General features: G+C 40.0%; 2 protein-coding genes, 1 long non-coding RNA gene and 7 other non-coding genes across 10 annotated transcripts; all 10 read right to left on the bottom strand.

Moving 5' to 3' along the window:
* Positions 1–193: 193 nt before the first annotated feature.
* On the bottom strand, positions 194–5,390 carry LOC148324410 (calreticulin-like). The gene is made up of 9 exons (XM_088313390.1): positions 5,136–5,390; positions 3,640–3,741; positions 3,137–3,340; positions 2,962–3,056; positions 2,293–2,502; positions 2,110–2,223; positions 1,636–1,779; positions 1,348–1,440; positions 194–1,260 (listed from the first exon to the last, which is right to left on the bottom strand). Exons 1-9 carry the CDS (start codon positions 5,227–5,229, stop codon positions 1,045–1,047), a joined length of 1,272 nt encoding a protein of 423 aa, XP_088169516.1. The 5' UTR covers positions 5,230–5,390; the 3' UTR covers positions 194–1,044.
* A 1,577-nt stretch (positions 5,391–6,967) lies between these two features.
* Positions 6,968–11,793, bottom strand: tor3a (torsin family 3, member A). Its single transcript, XM_088313234.1, has 6 exons — positions 11,487–11,793; positions 11,289–11,411; positions 10,093–10,358; positions 9,453–9,628; positions 8,987–9,111; positions 6,968–7,974 (listed from the first exon to the last, which is right to left on the bottom strand). The coding sequence occupies exons 1-6, from the start codon at positions 11,662–11,664 to the stop codon at positions 7,727–7,729; spliced, it is 1,116 nt and encodes a 371-aa protein (XP_088169360.1). The 5' UTR covers positions 11,665–11,793; the 3' UTR covers positions 6,968–7,726.
* A 311-nt stretch (positions 11,794–12,104) lies between these two features.
* Positions 12,105–15,642, bottom strand: LOC148324402 (uncharacterized). The gene is made up of 11 exons (XR_015846253.1): positions 15,540–15,642; positions 14,841–15,106; positions 14,196–14,237; positions 13,941–14,010; positions 13,747–13,770; positions 13,540–13,560; positions 13,359–13,389; positions 12,975–13,028; positions 12,757–12,808; positions 12,555–12,583; positions 12,105–12,350 (listed from the first exon to the last, which is right to left on the bottom strand). It is a non-coding gene; the product is annotated as an uncharacterized LOC148324402 (long non-coding RNA).
* On the bottom strand, positions 12,428–12,498 carry LOC148324408 (small nucleolar RNA SNORD47). The gene has a single exon (XR_015846414.1). It is a non-coding gene; the product is annotated as a small nucleolar RNA SNORD47 (small nucleolar RNA).
* On the bottom strand, positions 13,626–13,711 carry LOC148324407 (small nucleolar RNA snR60/Z15/Z230/Z193/J17). Its single transcript, XR_015846426.1, has one exon. It is a non-coding gene; the product is annotated as a small nucleolar RNA snR60/Z15/Z230/Z193/J17 (small nucleolar RNA).
* Positions 14,074–14,158, bottom strand: LOC148324406 (small nucleolar RNA SNORD79). Its single transcript, XR_015846407.1, has one exon. It is a non-coding gene; the product is annotated as a small nucleolar RNA SNORD79 (small nucleolar RNA).
* Positions 14,309–14,387, bottom strand: LOC148324405 (small nucleolar RNA SNORD24). The gene has a single exon (XR_015846421.1). It is a non-coding gene; the product is annotated as a small nucleolar RNA SNORD24 (small nucleolar RNA).
* On the bottom strand, positions 14,947–15,016 carry LOC148324404 (small nucleolar RNA SNORD75). The gene has a single exon (XR_015846427.1). It is a non-coding gene; the product is annotated as a small nucleolar RNA SNORD75 (small nucleolar RNA).
* LOC148324403 (small nucleolar RNA SNORD74) lies at positions 15,216–15,292 on the bottom strand. The gene has a single exon (XR_015846425.1). It is a non-coding gene; the product is annotated as a small nucleolar RNA SNORD74 (small nucleolar RNA).
* Positions 15,643–16,034: 392 nt separating the features above from the next.
* trnas-aga (transfer RNA serine (anticodon AGA)) lies at positions 16,035–16,116 on the bottom strand. Its single transcript has one exon. It is a non-coding gene; the product is annotated as a tRNA-Ser (tRNA).
* Positions 16,117–18,439: the final 2,323 nt, after the last annotated feature.

Below are 18,439 nucleotides of genomic sequence, written 5' to 3'. Positions count from 1 at the left end.
GAGCTATACATGCCGCAACACAATACAACTTTATTTATATAGAACATTTCACAACAGCTGGAGCTGTAACAACTCGCTTTAATACAAATTAGCGGGATATTATAATTTTATTATTTTTTCCCCATGCGATTTTCAGAAAATTTGATAACGTGTGAATCAGTTTGTGCAAACAAAACATACGGAGGCTTGGGGGTTATTTTCCTGTGTTTTTTTATTGGACAGAACATATTTTTCTTTTGCACTCAAATGACAAATCCCCTCACTTAAATTACCAGCAGTATTAGTACAAAATGTCTACAAAAAGGATCAGCGTACAGCTTCAGTGGGCATCCGGGATGAGGACAGTTGACTGCATACGCATCAAACAATGCGCAAACCTAACATGAACCGAAGCTTTCCTGCTGTTGGAGTGCTTCAAACAACGAATCAGAAACTATAGTTGTATGTGCACAAATGTGGAACAAGTGTACAGTGCAAACGTACGCATGGGATTTCCTCACAAGGTTAACATCCCAACTGCAACAACAATTCAGACTTCTGAGGTCGCATCTTCCCTTGGTTGATGCGATGAACCTTTGAGCAGGCGGTTGAAATTTGAAACTCACAAAAATAATTAAAACAAAGACAGCATTACAAGACAAACAATACACATGAGGTAACACAAACATTTTTCTTTTCTTTTTTTCTTTTTTTTTATAAAAATTTGATTTGTCATGTGTCACCAATATCTTACCAACCCAGATTTTGGCAAATCAAACCCGACCTTTACGTACACATTTGTTTCATATAAACTGCAAATAAAAATTCAAATAAAAAAAAAAAAAAATGCCGTTTTGTAGTCTGGACATTCACTGCGACATTTTCATTTCTAATCATATTTCTATTATAATCATCACAGTCATTAACTATTATGGTAATTATAGTATGGTATTTTAATTGTGATATTTTTATGCCTCTCGGTCTTTGTAAACAAACAAAACTCCTCCCACTGGGTGAGTCGGTTTAACAGTCTGCTCTTCAAACTGCTCCTTGCCTATCAACGGTTTATAACTCATCCTTCATGGGGGACTCGGTGTCATCTTCCTCTTCCTCCTCCTCCTCTTCATTCTCGTCCTCGCCATCTTCCTCCTCTTCATCATCGTCCTTTTCTTCCTCCTCATCTTCATCGTCCTTTGCCTCGTCTCTCCTCTGCTTGTCTTCTTCCTCGCGCAGCTTTCGCTCCTCCTCGTCTTGGCTGTCCTTCATTTTCTTTTCCGCATCCTGGTTGGGAATTAAAAAAAAAAAGACTTATTTAGGGTGGAAAAGGGGTGGGCAAGGACAATAAATGGCAAAGACTTGTTTCCATACCTTGGTTTTGCCCCATATGTCGTCACCAACTTCTTCAGCTAGTTTTGGGTCATTGGTGATCAGGAAGTTGTCAAAGATGGTGCCAGATTTGACCTTCAAAAAAACAAACGTATATTAATGATGATTAATGTTATTAAAGCAATAAGCATCATATCAACCGGAACATTTTAACACATAGTGATTCAACTTGGAAAAACTGAAGCTTTGTCAATACTTTCCAGATGCACTATTCATTTTATGTTGGATCTCATAAATGCCAATGACGATAAACTCAAAAGGAATTTTTACCTGCCACAGATCCAGTCCAATCACGCCAATGCTGTCATATTTGTAGATTTCAGAGTCGGCTGTGTACTCAGGGTTGTCGATCTCGGGATGGATCCACTTTCCCTTGTAGGCGGGGTTGCTGATCTCTTTGGGCTTCCACTCGCCCTGTTTAACACAGCATACACGGTTAAATTCACCGCATGAAAAGCCATTTCTCCTCCTCTCTTGCTCCACTGACACCTGTCCGGCTGCAGCGATCAAATATTTTTAGAATAGTCATCCAACCGATTATCCTAATGATGGCTTTTGCATAATCAATTAAAATGTGCATGAGGCGGACTTATTGTTAGCCTCACACTGTCTTATTTGTGCTTTTTAGTGTGTGTGGCCTTAAAGGGCGGGGCCTGGGCTGCTGAGTGAAATGGGAGTCAGTGATTGAGAGTGTAGTCATTCGATGTATCGTCTCAGCCTTAATAACTGCTGTAAATTATGTACCTTGTATTCAGGGTTTGCAATCATAGGAGGCTCCCACTCGCCGTCCATCTCATCGTCCCAGTCCTCTGGCTTCTTGGCATCGGGGTCGGGAATGTTCTCTGCCTTGTCCCAGTCCTGTCAAACAGAACCTGATGTTAGTCAAATTCCTTCTGGTGCCCGTCAAAGTGGCAGGCCCGCACTCGCCTCTGGTTTGGTATCGTCGGGGTCGGGAATCTTCTCCCGGTCGTCCCAGTCCTCCGGTTTCTTGGCTTCGGGGTCCTTAATCTTCTTTGGGGGCAGGAAGTCCCAGTCGTCCTCCAGGCTGCCGGACTCCACCTTCTTGTTGTCGATCTTCACCTCGTATGTGTTGTCGGCGTTGACGATCAGTGTGTACAAGTGAGTAAATTCATCATCCTGCCAGGGAACAAAACATTCATGTCAGTCAGGACTAACTTTTAAATATATGCTCTGAAAATCTCCCGCAATTAAATAAAAAGTTCAGTGGCATTGGCGGGAAGAACAAATGCATCTTTCCTTTCAGTTGTTGGGAAACAGATAGAAAATTCATTTTTCACTCATTTTCTCTCTTATTTGGATTAAATTGGTTTTTGGTTACAATAATGGACAGACGTCAATGCGAGATAAACGTAACATAAAAATACTTTATTGATTGCGGGTCCGGTTCAAGGTTTTAAATGGAACACATCTTTTTGACCATCAGTTCCTGTGTAAAAATAATTTCCAGTGTCCTGGAACAGATTTGAGACACAATTAGAATAGCTTAATAATAGAAATGCATTGAGGATGTTATTAGTTGCTAGAATTAGAAAAAAAAACAAGCCATGTGTGTTACACAACCACTCGATGACTCACTTTGCATCTGATGTCTTTGTTAATCAAGTGGTTCTTTCCCTTGTAGTTGAAGATCACGTGAACTTTTTTTGTGCCGGGGCCGCAAATATCAGGACCTGCACACAAAAATCTGACATTCAACGCACACATCGGCGAGGCACCCAACCTGACGAAGACCCTGACAAGCCCGTCGTACCAAACATGATGTTGTAGACCGAGTCTCCGTGCATGTCCTCCTGCTTGAGGTCTGAGGGGAAGACTTTGACGTAGCCGCCGCCGCAGTCGATGCTCTGCTCGTGCTTGACGGTGAACTGGATGACGAGGGGCTGGCCCTTGTTGCTGAAGTCATCAAAGCGGGACGACAGCGCGTAGAAGCGGGCGTCCTGGCTCGTCTGCAAACCTGTTTTAATCGTATCGTGTCAAACAAACACATTGTGTGCTTTCCCCCGCCCCCCCCCCCCCCCGGTTGTTATCTTTTAGCTTAATATCATAATTGCTCAAGTATTTTTCGGAAAACAAAACAACTAAACAAGAGAGGATGACTAAGTTTCTACATAGATAAAAAAATAATTTTAATGGGTATTCTTTATTCTTGACATTATTCCGCTTCTTTGTTGAAAAAAAAAAAGTGGTATCGAACATCCCTAACAGAGCTAAATTCATCACCCAGCCCTAAATTGACATGAACAACTCACTCACCTTTGTCCTTTTCCGAATCACCGTAGAACTTGCCTGCAGTCAGGACTAACTTGCCATAGTCGCTCTTATGCTTGGATTCCTCCCAGCGACTCTCCCAAGCATCTATACGTACAGACGCACAAAAAAAGGTCACATTTCCTGAGATGGGACACACACTACAGTTGGTTGTATTTAACATTTAAGTACAACTGCAATAAATATTTTACATTATATTTAGTGCCGTCCTGCGATTAATTCTTTAAAAAAAACTTTTAAAAAAACCTTCCGAAATTAATTGCGATTAATCACATTTTTCAACTGCTATTTTTTGTTAAGTAGTTTTAACAGATATTTATTTGAATATCTAGGAATTAATGTAAAATTACCAAAATGAATGAAAAAATGAAATGAATGAAAAAAATGAAGTATATTTGAATTAAAGGATTGTTGTAATAGCTTTCTCTGATCCTTGAATACGATTTAAACTGAGACATCTTTGTATCTGCATTTTTCTTCAAAACAATGCTCAAAACTTATACAGCTGTGTGCATGCATGTGTTGAGGATGTGTCTTGTTACTTATGTTGGGTGGGCGGGGCTGGGTCTTACTTTTTTTATTTTAATTGGGATGTTTTTATTGGACAGCACTTTAAGCTGCATTTTATGTATAAAAAGTGCTCCATAAATACAATTTGATTTGATTTGCGTACATTTAGTTCAGCCAAAGAGCAGCACATTGCAACAGTGTTGGTTTTTGCAAGGCCCAGTGGTAACTTGCACGGGGAGGTTTGTTCTAAGACGACATGCTTAAGATGTACAGCTAATATGGGACAAGCTTTGCAAATTATGCAAATTATTTTTGAAGTAAAGCAAACGGAGTTCAAATGTTTAACTGCATACAAAATGTTCTAATTAGTATCAGAGTTAACTCTTTAATTTTGACAACCATATTTTTTTTCATGAACATTTATTCAGGTAAAGTGCAATTATATGTGTAATACATTTGAATTTATTTTTTTTCAAATTTAAGGGCAGTTTTACTGTTCTGAGCATACTGTAACAGTGGCTAACAACAATACTAATATACTGAACACTTAATATAACGTTAATGTATTTAAATGTTGGTCAATGCTCCGGATAGTTTACATGTAGAGTTATGTATTTTTTTCTATATTGGGGGGTGATGACAGTCAATGACCAGGGGAGGGGCTACAGGAGGGGGAGGGGTGATGTACTGTGGTTTGACCATATGTGGGGGAGGGGGTTGTCAAAATTAATTTGGGGCTGACACACGCAAATTGTTAAAAAAAAACTAAGCAGAACGGGATGATTTCTTCTCCAATTTCAGACAGAAATCACCATCTGAAAACCATATTAAACTAAGATAGTGTATCATGCGTTAACACGTCCATGTACCGATAAAATAATATCAACACAATACAGTCACGTTGCATTCAACGTTAGACAAATAACAAAAAAAAATAAGAACATGATAAGAATGATGGGAAAATCGCTCACCCCCGTCATCAAATTGCTCTCGGAAATAGACAGTAGACTCGGCCAGGACACAGGCGGCCGACACAGCCAAAAACAGCAGTGACAAAGCAGTCATTGTGACTCTATCTAAAACTAACACAATTATTAATATGAAATTTCCGCGAAGGTTCGAAACCGTTCAGCGGTGACTAACAATCCGTTAGTGCCGTTTCACTGAAATCTTGCAGCTTCTCGCCTCTCGGCAGGGAACAGATGTCTCAATCTGATTGGCTGTCGGTGCCAGTGCTCGGCCAGGAAGTCAGAGGCCTTTTGGCCAATGAAATGGGTCAATGCGTTGACGAGCTTAAGTTCAGCCAATGGACGAAGACCACGCGTTCGCTTGACACACACCCAAAGGAAGAGTGATGCGTTTATGGTGCCTTAATGGACAAGCGTGATGCGTTTGATGCACATCATGAAGTCACATTCGGAATGAGAACGACGAAATCGTCATTACTGTGCTGTAGTATATTAATTTGTTTGTAGACAGTATTCATTTGGAAGGGGACCAAATAATAATCAATCCCCACGTAAAATACGGCAAAAAATATTGGGTCTAAGGAAGCCTTCCATCTTGAACGCTTTTAACTTTATTTTTGAGTCTTTCTGGCATAATCATCAACGTTGAAACAAATAAAGGCTTGGAATATTTTAAATTGCGTGTGAATTAATATAACATACAACGTTAACTTTTCAAAACAAATAGAAAAATGCTTTCACTCGGTATTGATTTTATTTTTGGGCCATCCGCCTGTAAGTGCATTCATAATCACGGATATAATAACGCAATAAACCCAACTACTTTATAATTTAACAACTCAAGAACTCAAAATCTCAAGCGTGCAGTGACCACAATTATGACCTTTATTTATGAAGACGAAGCACTGAACATTTATTATTTATTCAGTTGGTTTTGGCGCATAACAGAAAAATGGGAGGTTTTTTTCATATTCATACTGAGATGTGAAATGTAAAAAATTCAAGAGCAAAATCACGTGACAATAAAACCTATAACATAACCATATTCAGCACTTATAAATATATAAAAACAAAGGCATGTAGCATTTATCTTAATTTAGTGATTAAAAAATACTTTTTAGATAATGATTAAAATCAATTTTGATACCATGTATTCAGTACATTAGTTCCTCATTATGCCCCTCATATTGTCCTGTAAGATTACCAACCACAATATGCATGACACAAAATAAGCAGTCCAAAAAAGTCTAACATACAGTAGTAACACTTAAATCCTGACCACATTTCGAGATAATAAATAGTGCAACATAAAAATCTGTGGAGGGCGGTTAGACATCGTACTGTGCAAGTCTCGTGCAGCACTAGTGACTCAAATGGTGAACCTAAATTATAACTTATTGTTAGGATATGTCACCAATTTTGTGTATTCATAATCATGTTTCATACACTATTTGTATCACTAATAATTGTATACACACAGACACTCATTTAGCACACATGAGCACAGCCACACACACACACACACATTCGGTTTCAAGTTTCTGAATCTTCGAGCTGAAGTTTTAAACTGTCTGTTGTGATTGGTTGTTTCCTGCCTGTCTGCTAGAATTCCAGAAGACAGCCCCCCTCTTTGTCTCTTTATGTCCGGAGGAGAGTCAGAGGAGGGGGTCAGATGAAGGGAGTGTGGGAGGCCGAACAGGCTCTCTCTCTCTCACCAACTCGCAAATTGCAAAATAAAACTTTGCTTGATTGACTTTGGACATTCAGCCATCATTATTTAAATAATTCCCGGTGTAAAAAAAAGGCGTCAGGGCCGTTTTAAACCTGACACTTATCCAGACTCCCGCCAAACTAAAATTGGTTTTGTGTCATCATTTTCTTATACATTGTCATAATGACTAGCGTGAAAAAGAGCATAAAACAAAACAAATGGTGTTCAAATACTTTTGCACAGGCTATGCAGTAGGGGAAATTATTATTCGATTTATCCCTTCTGAATTTGTAAGTTTGCTCTTAAAGAAAGCAACAATCTCCAGATGTATGGTTGTTTTGACAATTGCATAAGACACAGGAGTTGATTCTTACTTTGTTAGAGTCAGAGTACATATAATATAAATAAATATACATGTAGAAGTCAAAATTCTCTAAAATAGTTGGCAATGATTGAGTTAAAGTCGTGTTTTGAGCTCTAATTTTACACGTTTGCAGCAAATGTATTTTAAAGTGCATTACTGTAATGGTAAAGAAGTGCGGGAAAAAAAACATGATAGATTATTGCCTTTCCATTCAATTTTAAGAGGAAAATCATTGCTACTTCTTTGTCAACAAGATTATTATTATTTTTCCTTAAACGAGCAAACTTTTGATGACAATGATTTCCCCCACTGCCGTCAACCACGTGGTGTTCTTCCTCTCAAACGATCATCTGCAACAAGGAGGCCCGATCTCCTTCGCTGCCGCACGACTGTTGTGCGACGCCACTCTGTTCATCCCGCTCACACAGGAAGTGCTCTTGTTATCCTTGAACGAGTAAGCTGCATCGACATGTTTCACACCTGTAAGGGCGCGCACCGCACACGTCTCTCTCGTTTCTTCTAAGGAAGAAAGAAGTTGATCCGCTGGGGGATGGACTTGCACCCTTGTGCCGAGAACAGTCTCTCTTCCTTGGGGATGTACAGCATGGCCTTGGCCACCTCGTCCAGCGTGGCCTCGTCCGTCTCCAGGCCTCGGGCCGCAAAGGCGTCCTTCGCGCACAGCTTGACGTGCCGGTACTCCAGAGGTAGGAAAGGAACGAAGAAGTCGATCAGGTGGCCGGACATCAGTTCGCTCTTCGAAAAACCACCTGGAAGCACACATAAATAAGGGCCACAATATTTATTAATGACGACAACAACAAAAATTACAATGCTAATATGGTGAATTCTCAAAATGATCAAACTTTTGACGCCTTGGGAAATGATCTGATTCCCCTTTGTGGTTCAAAATGTGTGCCTGGATCAATAAAAGTTGGGAAACTAAACCAATTGCCAATTTCAGCAATAAACACGGGATTAGACGACCTCAAAGTATCGGTCCATTTTTTGATCAGGAAACTGAAATTAGTTATCATATTCTTTTTGTTTTTATCCATTACTTTTAGAGAAATTAGGAAATAAGTGACGACTTGAAAAAAGCCTACTTTTAATGAGGAATATGGCCACGCCCCCCTCCGCTCTGTCCATGTTTCTGCGAGAGTCATTAAAGGGATGAATTGAAAACCCGCCATTGGAAATCAAAAAGATCTATGGTCGCCTGCTTCTTTTGAGTTGACACGAACTTTGGCATCGCTAAATGCCCGAACTCTAACCAGTCGGGGTTCATGTGAGCATTCTTGCTCTTGCCCGCTTCAGCCTGTGTAAGTGGCAAGCTGATCGGCACGGTATTTTTGATTTTGTGGGGGTGATCACATGAGCTCACGCTTGATGTCAACAAATCCAAACTATTTTGCAGAACACTTTTCTACTTTCACAGGTTGAAGTGGACAAGAGTAATGTGCATTTGCATTTTGGTTTTAGACAACAGAAGCGACAAAGCGAGCAATATTACCTCACTTGCCTTCCTGCTCTGACGTAGACGCTGAAACCGGAAAAAAATAAGCCGAGCTCCAAAAGGGGGCGTGCCAATTTGTTGTAAATCTCATCACAAAAAAAAAAAAAAAACTTGAATTACGACAGACTCTTTTAGGGGGAACATTTTCGTATTGGTGCCATTTTTACAAGCAAGCCTATTATATAAGAGCCAATGTTAACATCATTGAAGCTTTCCTTTTATGAAGTCTTCAATTGCAGTCTCTCATGAGGAGCACTTCAACATACCTTGAGCTTCCATCGTTTCGGCTCGTAGTCGATGCTCCAGATCCTCCATACCGATGTCTTCTCGATTCTGACCCGAGTGCCAAAAGTCCAATGCGACGTCATTGATCGTCGCTCCTCCAATATTACTACACCACACATGGACAAAATCTTGGGTTAAATATGGAGTTTCAAGCTAATATAAGACAAGGGGAAAAACATTTTAACAAGCACATCTGTATTATTTTCATTAATTATGTGACAGGAAGTTAAAAAATTATGGTATTAGGCTAACAAGATGCTACTTGTGAAAATTATATGAACAGATTTTTTATCCTTTTATTATTTCCTAAGTGGAAAATGTCTATCGAGGTAATTGGCTGTTATATCCACCGAGGAGTTCAGAACGTTAACACAATAGGGCATACTTTGCCAACTCGTGCTTGACAGAATGTCATTGTTGACAAGTGAAGCCGGAAAGCAATCCAACCTGAGGAAGAGGAAGATAGCCTTTCGGTAGTTGACCCCGTCCACGTTGTCGTAGTGGGCCATGTACGGCTTGATGGCGTCGATGAGGCCCGGGTGCAGCTTCTCGGCTTCGTCGAAGATGAACAGCGTCTGGGAACATCGCAGGACCGTGTCGCGGATGGCCTCTCTCAGCTGACCCTGGAAAGTACGGGTTGAATTGGCTTCTGGGTTTTGGGAGTCCAGTAAACTGATTAAATTGATAATGTCATTCATTTGTATTTTTTTCATCGAATGTCGAGTCCACTGTTCCACTATATTGTTGAAGTTACTAAAAGCTTCATTTGGAATAAAAGTTACAGAATCATGACCTTAATGAGTGAGAGATCAATACAAATGTTCATCTGAATTCGGACTTTACTTGTGTAGTAAAAGTGACCCACTAATATTCTGAAATGTAACAGTGATTATGCAACATTTGTGCACACTGGACGCCGATCACGGTGGTTGTGGTCCAGCTGGGCTGAAGCCAGCTTCCCCAAAAAACTTTGTGTTTGATTATTCCCGTCCAGCACGTTATCATTCAATTTAGATTAAAGTTCTAACTGGGCAAGGACTTGACCCGACATGTTCTTGGCGGCGAGCCCTCACCTCTTGCGTCTCACCTTGTACGTGTCCACCATCCTGGCGTGGTGAAAGTGGAACGGGGCGATGAACAGGCGGACGCACTCGCTCTTCACCCCGTCGCGATAAAGGTTATCGGCGACTATCCGTGCCACAAAGTTCTTCCCAGTGCCCGACCAGCCGTGGAACGAGAGCGTCAAGGGCTTGTTGGAGTCCGGGCTGTTGATGAAACCCTCGATTGCCTTCAGAACCACCGACTGGGCCAGGTGCTGCCCGTGTAGCTTGTTCTGAAGATCGTTGGCCAAACCTACAAAATAAGGGACATGACTATTAATCATCTTTAAAAGGAAAATCCAGACTAAACTCGGGAACATTGCAATATGTACACAACCTGACTCAAAATTTATTGAAAATTTGAGAAATGCAAAATTTTAAATTGAATAAATATTCTGAATTAAATTCCAAAACTATATTTAGAAATAGCTAAATAAGTTAAATACATATGCATAAAGATCTAAAGAAATAAAAATACATATTTTCTAAATATTAAAAAAAATAAACATTTTCCTTAGTGTAGCTACCTCTACAAAAAATATAAGTTAACTGAGTCTTTTAAAGTAGGCGTGAAAGTCTTCTGTCCTCTTGAGTATGTTAGGTAGGGCCGCAACTAATGATTATTTTAACACCTGATTATTGTCAATTAATTAATTAGATAAAGAAAAAAAATCTGATTCAACAGTCAATGTCTCAAAACGATTTATCGATTCAAAAAACAATTAGTGATTAATTTGGTAGCTGAATAAATTTTGTTACACCACTGAACTACACTGTACTGCATCCCAGTGTACAAGTTATGAACAACAGTGACTCGTAATGAATTCACTGTGATGGTCTTTAGTTCTTTGCAATCTATAATAACCTTACTGTGTGGTTGTTTTATAAAATCAATAGACCGATATTTCCTTCAGCCTATTTGTCTGTTTTGGGGTTGCATTCCATGTTGCATTACAGCAGGAAAATATCATTTTAGATTAGATTCATAAACAACACTTGACGGCGGTAAATGAGCGGGTCATCTTTTATCGCTTGACGCTACAAACCAAGTCGTAAACCGAGAAGCTCAGCATCATAAATGCAGGTTGGACTACAAAAAAAAAAAAAACATTGCAACTGATCAGTAAACAATGACACACCATCTTTAAAATAATTCAACACGGTAATTGTTGAGGTGTACTACCAGTGATGTTGTTGGTCACCCTGCAATCTCCGGACTCGCAGCACTGACCCAGGCTGCAGTACCAACGATACAGTAGGTTCGTGTAGTCCTGTGGAAAACCGGCCCACAAGTCCCTGGTAGGCACTGTCCACGTAAAGTGCAAAGTCATTCGAGAACCAAAAAATTGAATATTTGTCGCCAATACGCTTGGCTTCTTACCTTGCTGCGCCGCATCGTCCTGGTGAGGCTGACACTCGCCCTCCCAAATGTTGCAGTAAATGTAATTAAAATAATACGTGGACGCGTTGGACAGCGCGTCTAGCTGGAACAAGTGAGCGCGGGCGGATGCGGCCAGCACGAGAAGCGGCAGAAGGGGTGAAACAAAGCGGGTCAACATTGATGGAAGATGTCGGTGAAGCTCCCACACGAGAGGTTGCCTACACTGAGAATGGCAATCAAGTCAGCCCGCTGCTAGGCTACTTGCACACGAGATGGGCGCTCCATTTACACAACGGAAGTAGACGAGTGAAGCCCCGCCTCACTATGATGGGACTTGGCGGCTTTGACGTCATCGCAACTTACTTTCCCATAAAGCGCCGCACAATTGACGTAATTTCACAACGCATCTCGGCACTTTCGTACGATAAGACTTACGGAGGGCTATTTTTGCAACATGACAAGTTGCAATTTTCAATGAGCACTGCTTGGCATTTTGCTACAGGGATACTAATAGTTATTTCCAAAACCATTTTATTTCAGTTCAATAAATACGAGGCAGAACTCAACTTAAAATTTTTATTGCATTCAAACACCCAAAGATTAAAAATTCAGGCAGCAGCAGTAGTTTCTCTGCAATCATCTTGTGCTCCCATACGTCTTGAGTTTAAAATGCCACAATACAAGAGTACAATTTCAATAAGCATAATAAATTGATTACAATAGCAAATTAGACCACAGTAGCAGCCTTTAAAGGGCATATTTAGGTCCCATTACATTAAGATGCTCGTCTTAGCTGGATGCCCTTGGGCAAAGTAGATTTTGGCCATGAAGTACTTGAGTCCATTAAGCGAGTGCACATAACACCTAGAGAAAAGGGGAAAAAAATAAAAATAAATCGCTGTGTACGATAAGTCCCAAAAACAAAAGCACTCATTGGCCACAAGGTCAGAGTAAAATGGAACGGTTTTGATATAATCAGAGTTCATTTGGCAGAATCTTGTCATCATGCATAGTGGCGCCACCCCCCTTTTTTTATATTTGGTGACCCATGACGGACAAGAAACTTACCAAAGTCATCCAGTAGACTCCCGGTTACGCTGCAGACAGTGGGGGTAGAAAAATCTTATTACATGTATTAAACTGTTATACTTCTAGCATACTAAAAGGGTCACTCAGCAACGGTTATCTACATTAGAATTCAGGTCAGACATTTGTTGGGACATCACTGAACCCTTTTCATTGTGCATTTTATTACTTGTTACTTTCTCACCTTCGATGCAACTGTTTGATGGTGGCACCACTATGGGTGGCAGGTTCACTGCCTGAAGGGGGGAAATGTCATTCAGTCAAAACACATTCAAGGATTACCAAAGGACATTTCAAGTTGACCATTCAGCTAGAGCTAATGACTCCATGATCAAAGCGTCAGCAGCATTTTTATCATCACGGGTCAGTTGAGGACAATAACTAGTCTAAATTCTAACTTACCTCAAATTTGAGTTTTGTAGACTGCAGTCAACAAGCTCAACTTTCCTCAGCTACCTGCATCAAAAGACTGAATTTGAATGATCATTTTCTTTAAATGGCGATTGAAAATTAATCTCTTAATCAGGGTCAGACATGTGTTCATTTCCTCAACTGGATCAGAGACCTGATTCAAATTCATCACACCTGATGGAGAGATTTAGGCCCCACATTCACAACCAACAATGCTCTTGGAACCAAAGACTTGACTTCTACACTGACCAATGTCAGTTTTTACCAAACAAATGTCTTTTAACATCAACCCACTTTGGAAATGACTAGATAAACCAAGATTTGTGCAATGCCAGTTTGGAATTGGGCCTATAAATATACTTTTCTTTAACTTACCGGTGATTGCTTCTTCCTGCATAGCGCAAGTCTGTATGAGAGAAAGGGGGAAAATTTATTCGAGCATTTCTATAGCTAAAAATATAAGGCCACATAGGAGCGAAGGAATATTCAGATTATCTGATGCACTATGAAATCATTGTCAAATGTAGCACTTCGATAAATATGCAGGTCAACTTACCATGCGTTTTTTTAGAAAAACCTAAAATAAAAAAAAGGATAAATTAAAAGCCACTCATGGTAGTTTGTGCTGAGAAGTTGTGTTGGCCAACATATCAGATAGGAGCAAAAGACTTTTTATCAGTATTCGTCACAGAGTATCTGATGAACTATGAAAATCATCATCATGTCAAATGTAGTAATTAGGTAAATATGCAAGTCAACTTACCATGCGGCCATTTTTTTTAAAAACCTAAAATAAAAAAAGAAAATTAAATTAAAAGTCACTTGTGGTAGTTCGTGCTAAAAAGTGGGGCTTACTTATCAGATAAAGAATTTTTCTTCACAGAGTATCTGTTGAACTATGCAATCATCACTTTCATCAGCCACTTGAAAAGGTCATTAAAAAAGCAGAAAGCTTACCTGCATAAATGGTCTCGTTGGGTGTTTTTCCACTCAAGTCATGCAAAGTGTGTCAAGGCGGGAAAAATGCCTGCAATCATACGACAATACTAAACACTGGGAAGCACATGGCAGGCAAAGCAGCCAACTAAAGAACTGCATCAGATATTTGTTTGTTATATCTTTCACCCTTTTTCAGAGAGATTCCCAATGTTTTTTAAAAATCATCATCAACAGCTCGTTTTACAAAAAAGAAAAAAACATTTTAAGTTTTACCTCTGCTGCCAGTTTAGTAGGTGAGTCAAGCACCAGGTGGAACTAAAATAAAATAGAAAAGTTATGTACAGAAACTCCTTTTTCATATCCTTTTTATAGCCATCTTTTGGCAGTGCCTCAGATGTCAACTTGGTGGGTTGATTTTATCGTCATCCATCTTGTCAAGAGTAGCAAATAAATGTCATCATGGCAACAAGAGACAAACGCCTCTCTGCAGTGTTTATGCGCATCAGGAGGAGGAGTGGGCAAAGTTTGAATTGGGGCACATAAGGCCCACTTATTTACGGCAAGTCAAATTATCTACATTGGGAGTTTTGACCAATGTTATTAATTATAAATGCACTTCTCCCTATCAAGTACACCAACTACTATTTTCTTAAAGAAAATTAGGAACTAATGTATCAATATAAAGGGCTACAAGAACGTGGCAATTACAGCTCTGGAGTTAAATATTTGCCCACTCCTCGTAAAGTACAGGGACCCCCACTGTTTGCAAACGACGGGGACCAAGTTGACTTGGAATCGTGGAAATCTGCATACATTTTGTGAATCCTCGTGTGTAGGGGTCCGCTGTAATTTAATTTGAGCCACAAAGCCCACCTCAGAGACGCTTTAAAGACAAAAAAAGGGGGGGGGGGCACTGACCATGTTTAATGATTCCAGTCTTTGATGCAGACTACAGAACCCTGCAAGTAAAAGGCAACTTAGCAATGCAATTCACACTCATGTTTTTCTTTCCCCGATCCCATCAAGTCTCAGCGTAATTATAGTCAGAAATCACTTCTGTCCACTACTCTTACATTAACAAGTCATCACAGACTAGGAGGACGAAAAGAATTGCATTGGAGGCAAAAATAAACGAATACTTACGGTTCAATTTAGTAGATTTCCGCATCTTGGGAATAGTCCAACTGGGGGGGAAAAAAGAACTTTACAATAAGAAAGACTTCGATTAACCAAAAGCTTTAGCAAAGAGGCTAACACGAAGCCAAGTGTAGCTTAGCACGTGCATGTGCGCCCACGCTGGTGTCAGGATGGTTGGCGTTTCCTCACATCAATTCAGATGTCCCTACCAACACTTTATCATCATATAGCGAGGCAACAATAAATATTCAAGCTGTGTTTATGGGGGGGGGGGGGAAACCAAAAGGCTGCAGTCGCATTTGCTCAATGCACGTGGTGTAGGCCTTGCAAAGAGTGCAACTTGAAACCAACATTATATATAACCATTACGCTTGGCAATTTGACGAAGCGAAAGAATATCAGCAATTAACAAAGACCAAAATGCTATTCAGTCACAGTGAAGAGATTAAAACATTTTCGAAAGAGACCAAGATTACTCACCAAGCGAAACGGAAGAATGAGACCGAGCAGAGGGCGGAGGACCATTTTATACTCCAACACATTTCCCATCAGCCACTGCGGCAGAACGCGGGCTGATGGGAAAATGGCAGCGGTGGAATTCGCTAACTTTTCTGACTAGATTTATATATCCCCAAAAGAAGCAAGCAATATGTTTAATTATCTATTCTAATGCCGCACGGACTTTTGTGAAAATGGCTGGGGTGCGAAACATGAGATGACAACAGACATTCTTTTGCAAGTTTTTTTTCCGAGTACAACTTTATTTATATTGTTGGGAGAACTTAGTTGAAACATAAAAGTACAGATGCATAGGTTTTGTTTTTTTATTTCTATTTTCATTTGTTTTAATGGACACTAATTTTGATGCCTTTATCCAAAATAACGGCTGATCGATTATGTATGCGCCTAATGTCCGTCTCTGCTCAAATAACGTAAATGACGTCATGGTAGACCATTTAAAAAAAAAGAAAAAGACGTTGTCGGCAGGATTCGAACCTGCGCGGGGAGACCCCAATGGATTTCTAGTCCATCGCCTTAACCACTCGGCCACGACAACGGTTCTGGTACCATATTTGAGTCCATATTTGTCAAAGCTACATTAATGATCGATTTTTTAAACAGTCTCCAACCAGCTGCTCATTTAAGGCCTCCCCACACCAATTCGACGTCGGCCGTCGTGGCTAATTTTCGGGTCAGCCTAGAAGTCGGCACGTCAGACCGGGAAATGACGAAAACGCACCGCAAAATCCGACGTCAGCCGTCGTGGCTAATTTTCGGGTCAGCCTAGAAGTCGGCACGTCAGACCGGGAAATGACGAAAACGCACCGCAAAATCCAACGGAGACGCCAACTACAGCGGACCTTCTGCGCATGCGTGAGAAGTCGTCACAGCGTAGCTTGACCATGATAACGGCGGTCTTTCCTGAATTAGAGCGATTACGTCGTCTTTGCCCTCTCCTTACTAGCCACCCATTATTTTCAAAGAGGAGATGTGAAAATGATAGTAATACCTTCAACCTTCACAATTTTTCTGCTTCGTCACTTTGCGTTCTTGTCCAGGGCACTCATTCGCTAATAGCCAATCACAATGCTCATTTATGGATCGAACGAAAGGCACATCTATTCTGAAAGTGATACGGGGCAACCACGTAACCTAAAAATCCTGTAAAATCCTAAACTATTTGATTAATACCTTTAATCGACAGCATATAATTGGTTTAATTAATTAAAGGTGAAGAACATCAAAGTGGCTTTGGGCTAATTTATATTACACAATATGGAGAGCGCTTTGTTACAGCTCCAGCTGTTGTGAAATGCCCCATATTAATAAAGTTGCATTGTACTGTTTTGTATTGAAAACACAAAGCCGACACCTGCCGAGTACTTCAAAGTCCACGCTCACACACGATGCCCCCAGTGTGGAAAAAGACTTTGAAAATATCACAAAAGCAAACTGAAGATGCCAAGGAAAATTTTGTGCATGCGTAGCACACCACATTCTTTAAAATATATTTAAAACGTACCTTTACATGGGATCATTGAATGCACATTCCCACTGTTCAGTGTTTCAGTATATTTTGCACAACTCATAAATAAATGAATTCACAATTAAATTCACAAGTTGTTTGATCATTGAAAATTTTCAAGAATGTCAACTTCTTTTCCTCTCTCAGGGTTAGTACATATTTTCCATGTCAAAATTCAATCACTTTTTAAGAACTTTCAAGATACATTTTCCAGTACCATTCAAGAGGCGAAAATCAATCCATAGCCATGTTGTTTGAGGTCACCGAAAAAAATCTCCTAAAATTCAAGCCCAACATTAACCCAGCAGTTATTAACCAAATGGGGCATAGAAATGAAGTAGTGTTTCTGCAGATTACTCAGTGTCTTTGGTATTTGCAAACTTGTCTCCATTTGTGTTGTTTTATCAATTTTCTTGTTCTTTTTCAATGACATAGAACATCACAGATTCAACTTTTTTTTTTTGCTTGCAGTGAGGTAGCAAGACAAGTTAAGTAGCCAGGGGGCACTTTTAAAATTGTTTACCTTTAATGAAAATATATTTCGGACCGAAGCTTATGGCTCAAATATTTAGACTACAAACTTCTGCTTTTAATGCATGTCTCTCTTTAGTTTTTTTATGGTTCTCACCTACGTTACAAATTAAACTAAACATACATGAACATTTTATAAATGTCAACTTTTTTGTCAGTGTTTACTTTAGGGCCTAAAGTAAACACTGACAAAGTTTAGGCCGTCGATTCTCAACCAGTGTGCCTTGGCCCGCGCAGTAGCGTTGCGTGAGAGATTTTATTTCTTATATTTTTATTTAACCTTTATTTAACCAAGAAAGGCCTGTTGAAATTAAAAACCTCTTTGTCAAGACAACAAATAACTTTCCGTAAACAACATGTAATATTACGCCGAGAGACACCTCTAGCATGTACCAAAAGGTTAGCCTCCTTGCTAACGTTAGTTCACTTGAAGAGCTTGTAACGTCTGCGTCTTACCTTTCACATTGCTCGAGAGAGCAGACTCTCCCAATACAAAAAGGTTAGATTTCTTTTTGCTGAGTTTTCAGCCGGCCAAACGAGAATTTGGTCCAGGTTTTATCCAAAGTTTGTATCTTCCATTTAACAGCCAACCTTAATTAATGCGACAACGTGGAACGATGCAGCATCTGTCCTTTTGAGGGCGCCCTTGAGCAGCATGACAGCGCTGTATTTGCCCTTCATGAAGGCGCGTACCAACAGATGAAGCATGTAGCTTCCATTTGTAAGGACACTTATTTAATGTATTTATTTATGCATTTTATAATCTTACTGAGTCAGAATGCCGAGAAATATGATGACGCTTTCAAGCATTTCACCCACAATT

Source organism: Idiotropiscis lumnitzeri, chromosome 13, assembly GCF_059441095.1.
Source record: "Idiotropiscis lumnitzeri isolate Australia: NSW breed Sydney's pygmy pipehorse chromosome 13, RoL_Ilum_1.0, whole genome shotgun sequence".
NCBI classification, from domain to species: Eukaryota; Metazoa; Chordata; class Actinopteri; order Syngnathiformes; family Syngnathidae; genus Idiotropiscis; species Idiotropiscis lumnitzeri.
The sequence above is the reverse complement of the archived record's forward strand: the minus strand, read 5'-3'. Positions and strand labels throughout refer to the sequence as shown.

Coding starts and splice junctions, on each gene's coding strand:
- tor3a (XM_088313234.1), bottom strand. CDS start 11,664: ATGTTGACCCGCTTTGTTTCACCCCTTCTGCCGCTTCTCGTGCTGGCC. Junction 10,359..11,288: donor GGTGACCAACAACATCACTG/GTAGTACACCTC, acceptor CTTATTTTGTAG/GTTTGGCCAACGATCTTCAG. Junction 9,112..9,452: donor GCTATCTTCCTCTTCCTCAG/GTTGGATTGCTT, acceptor TGTGTGGTGTAG/TAATATTGGAGGAGCGACGA.
- LOC148324410 (XM_088313390.1), bottom strand. CDS start 5,229: ATGACTGCTTTGTCACTGCTGTTTTTGGCTGTGTCGGCCGCCTGTGTC. Junction 3,742..5,135: donor AGAGCAATTTGATGACGGGG/GTGAGCGATTTT, acceptor CTGTACGTATAG/ATGCTTGGGAGAGTCGCTGG. Junction 3,057..3,136: donor GGTCTACAACATCATGTTTG/GTACGACGGGCT, acceptor TTTTGTGTGCAG/GTCCTGATATTTGCGGCCCC.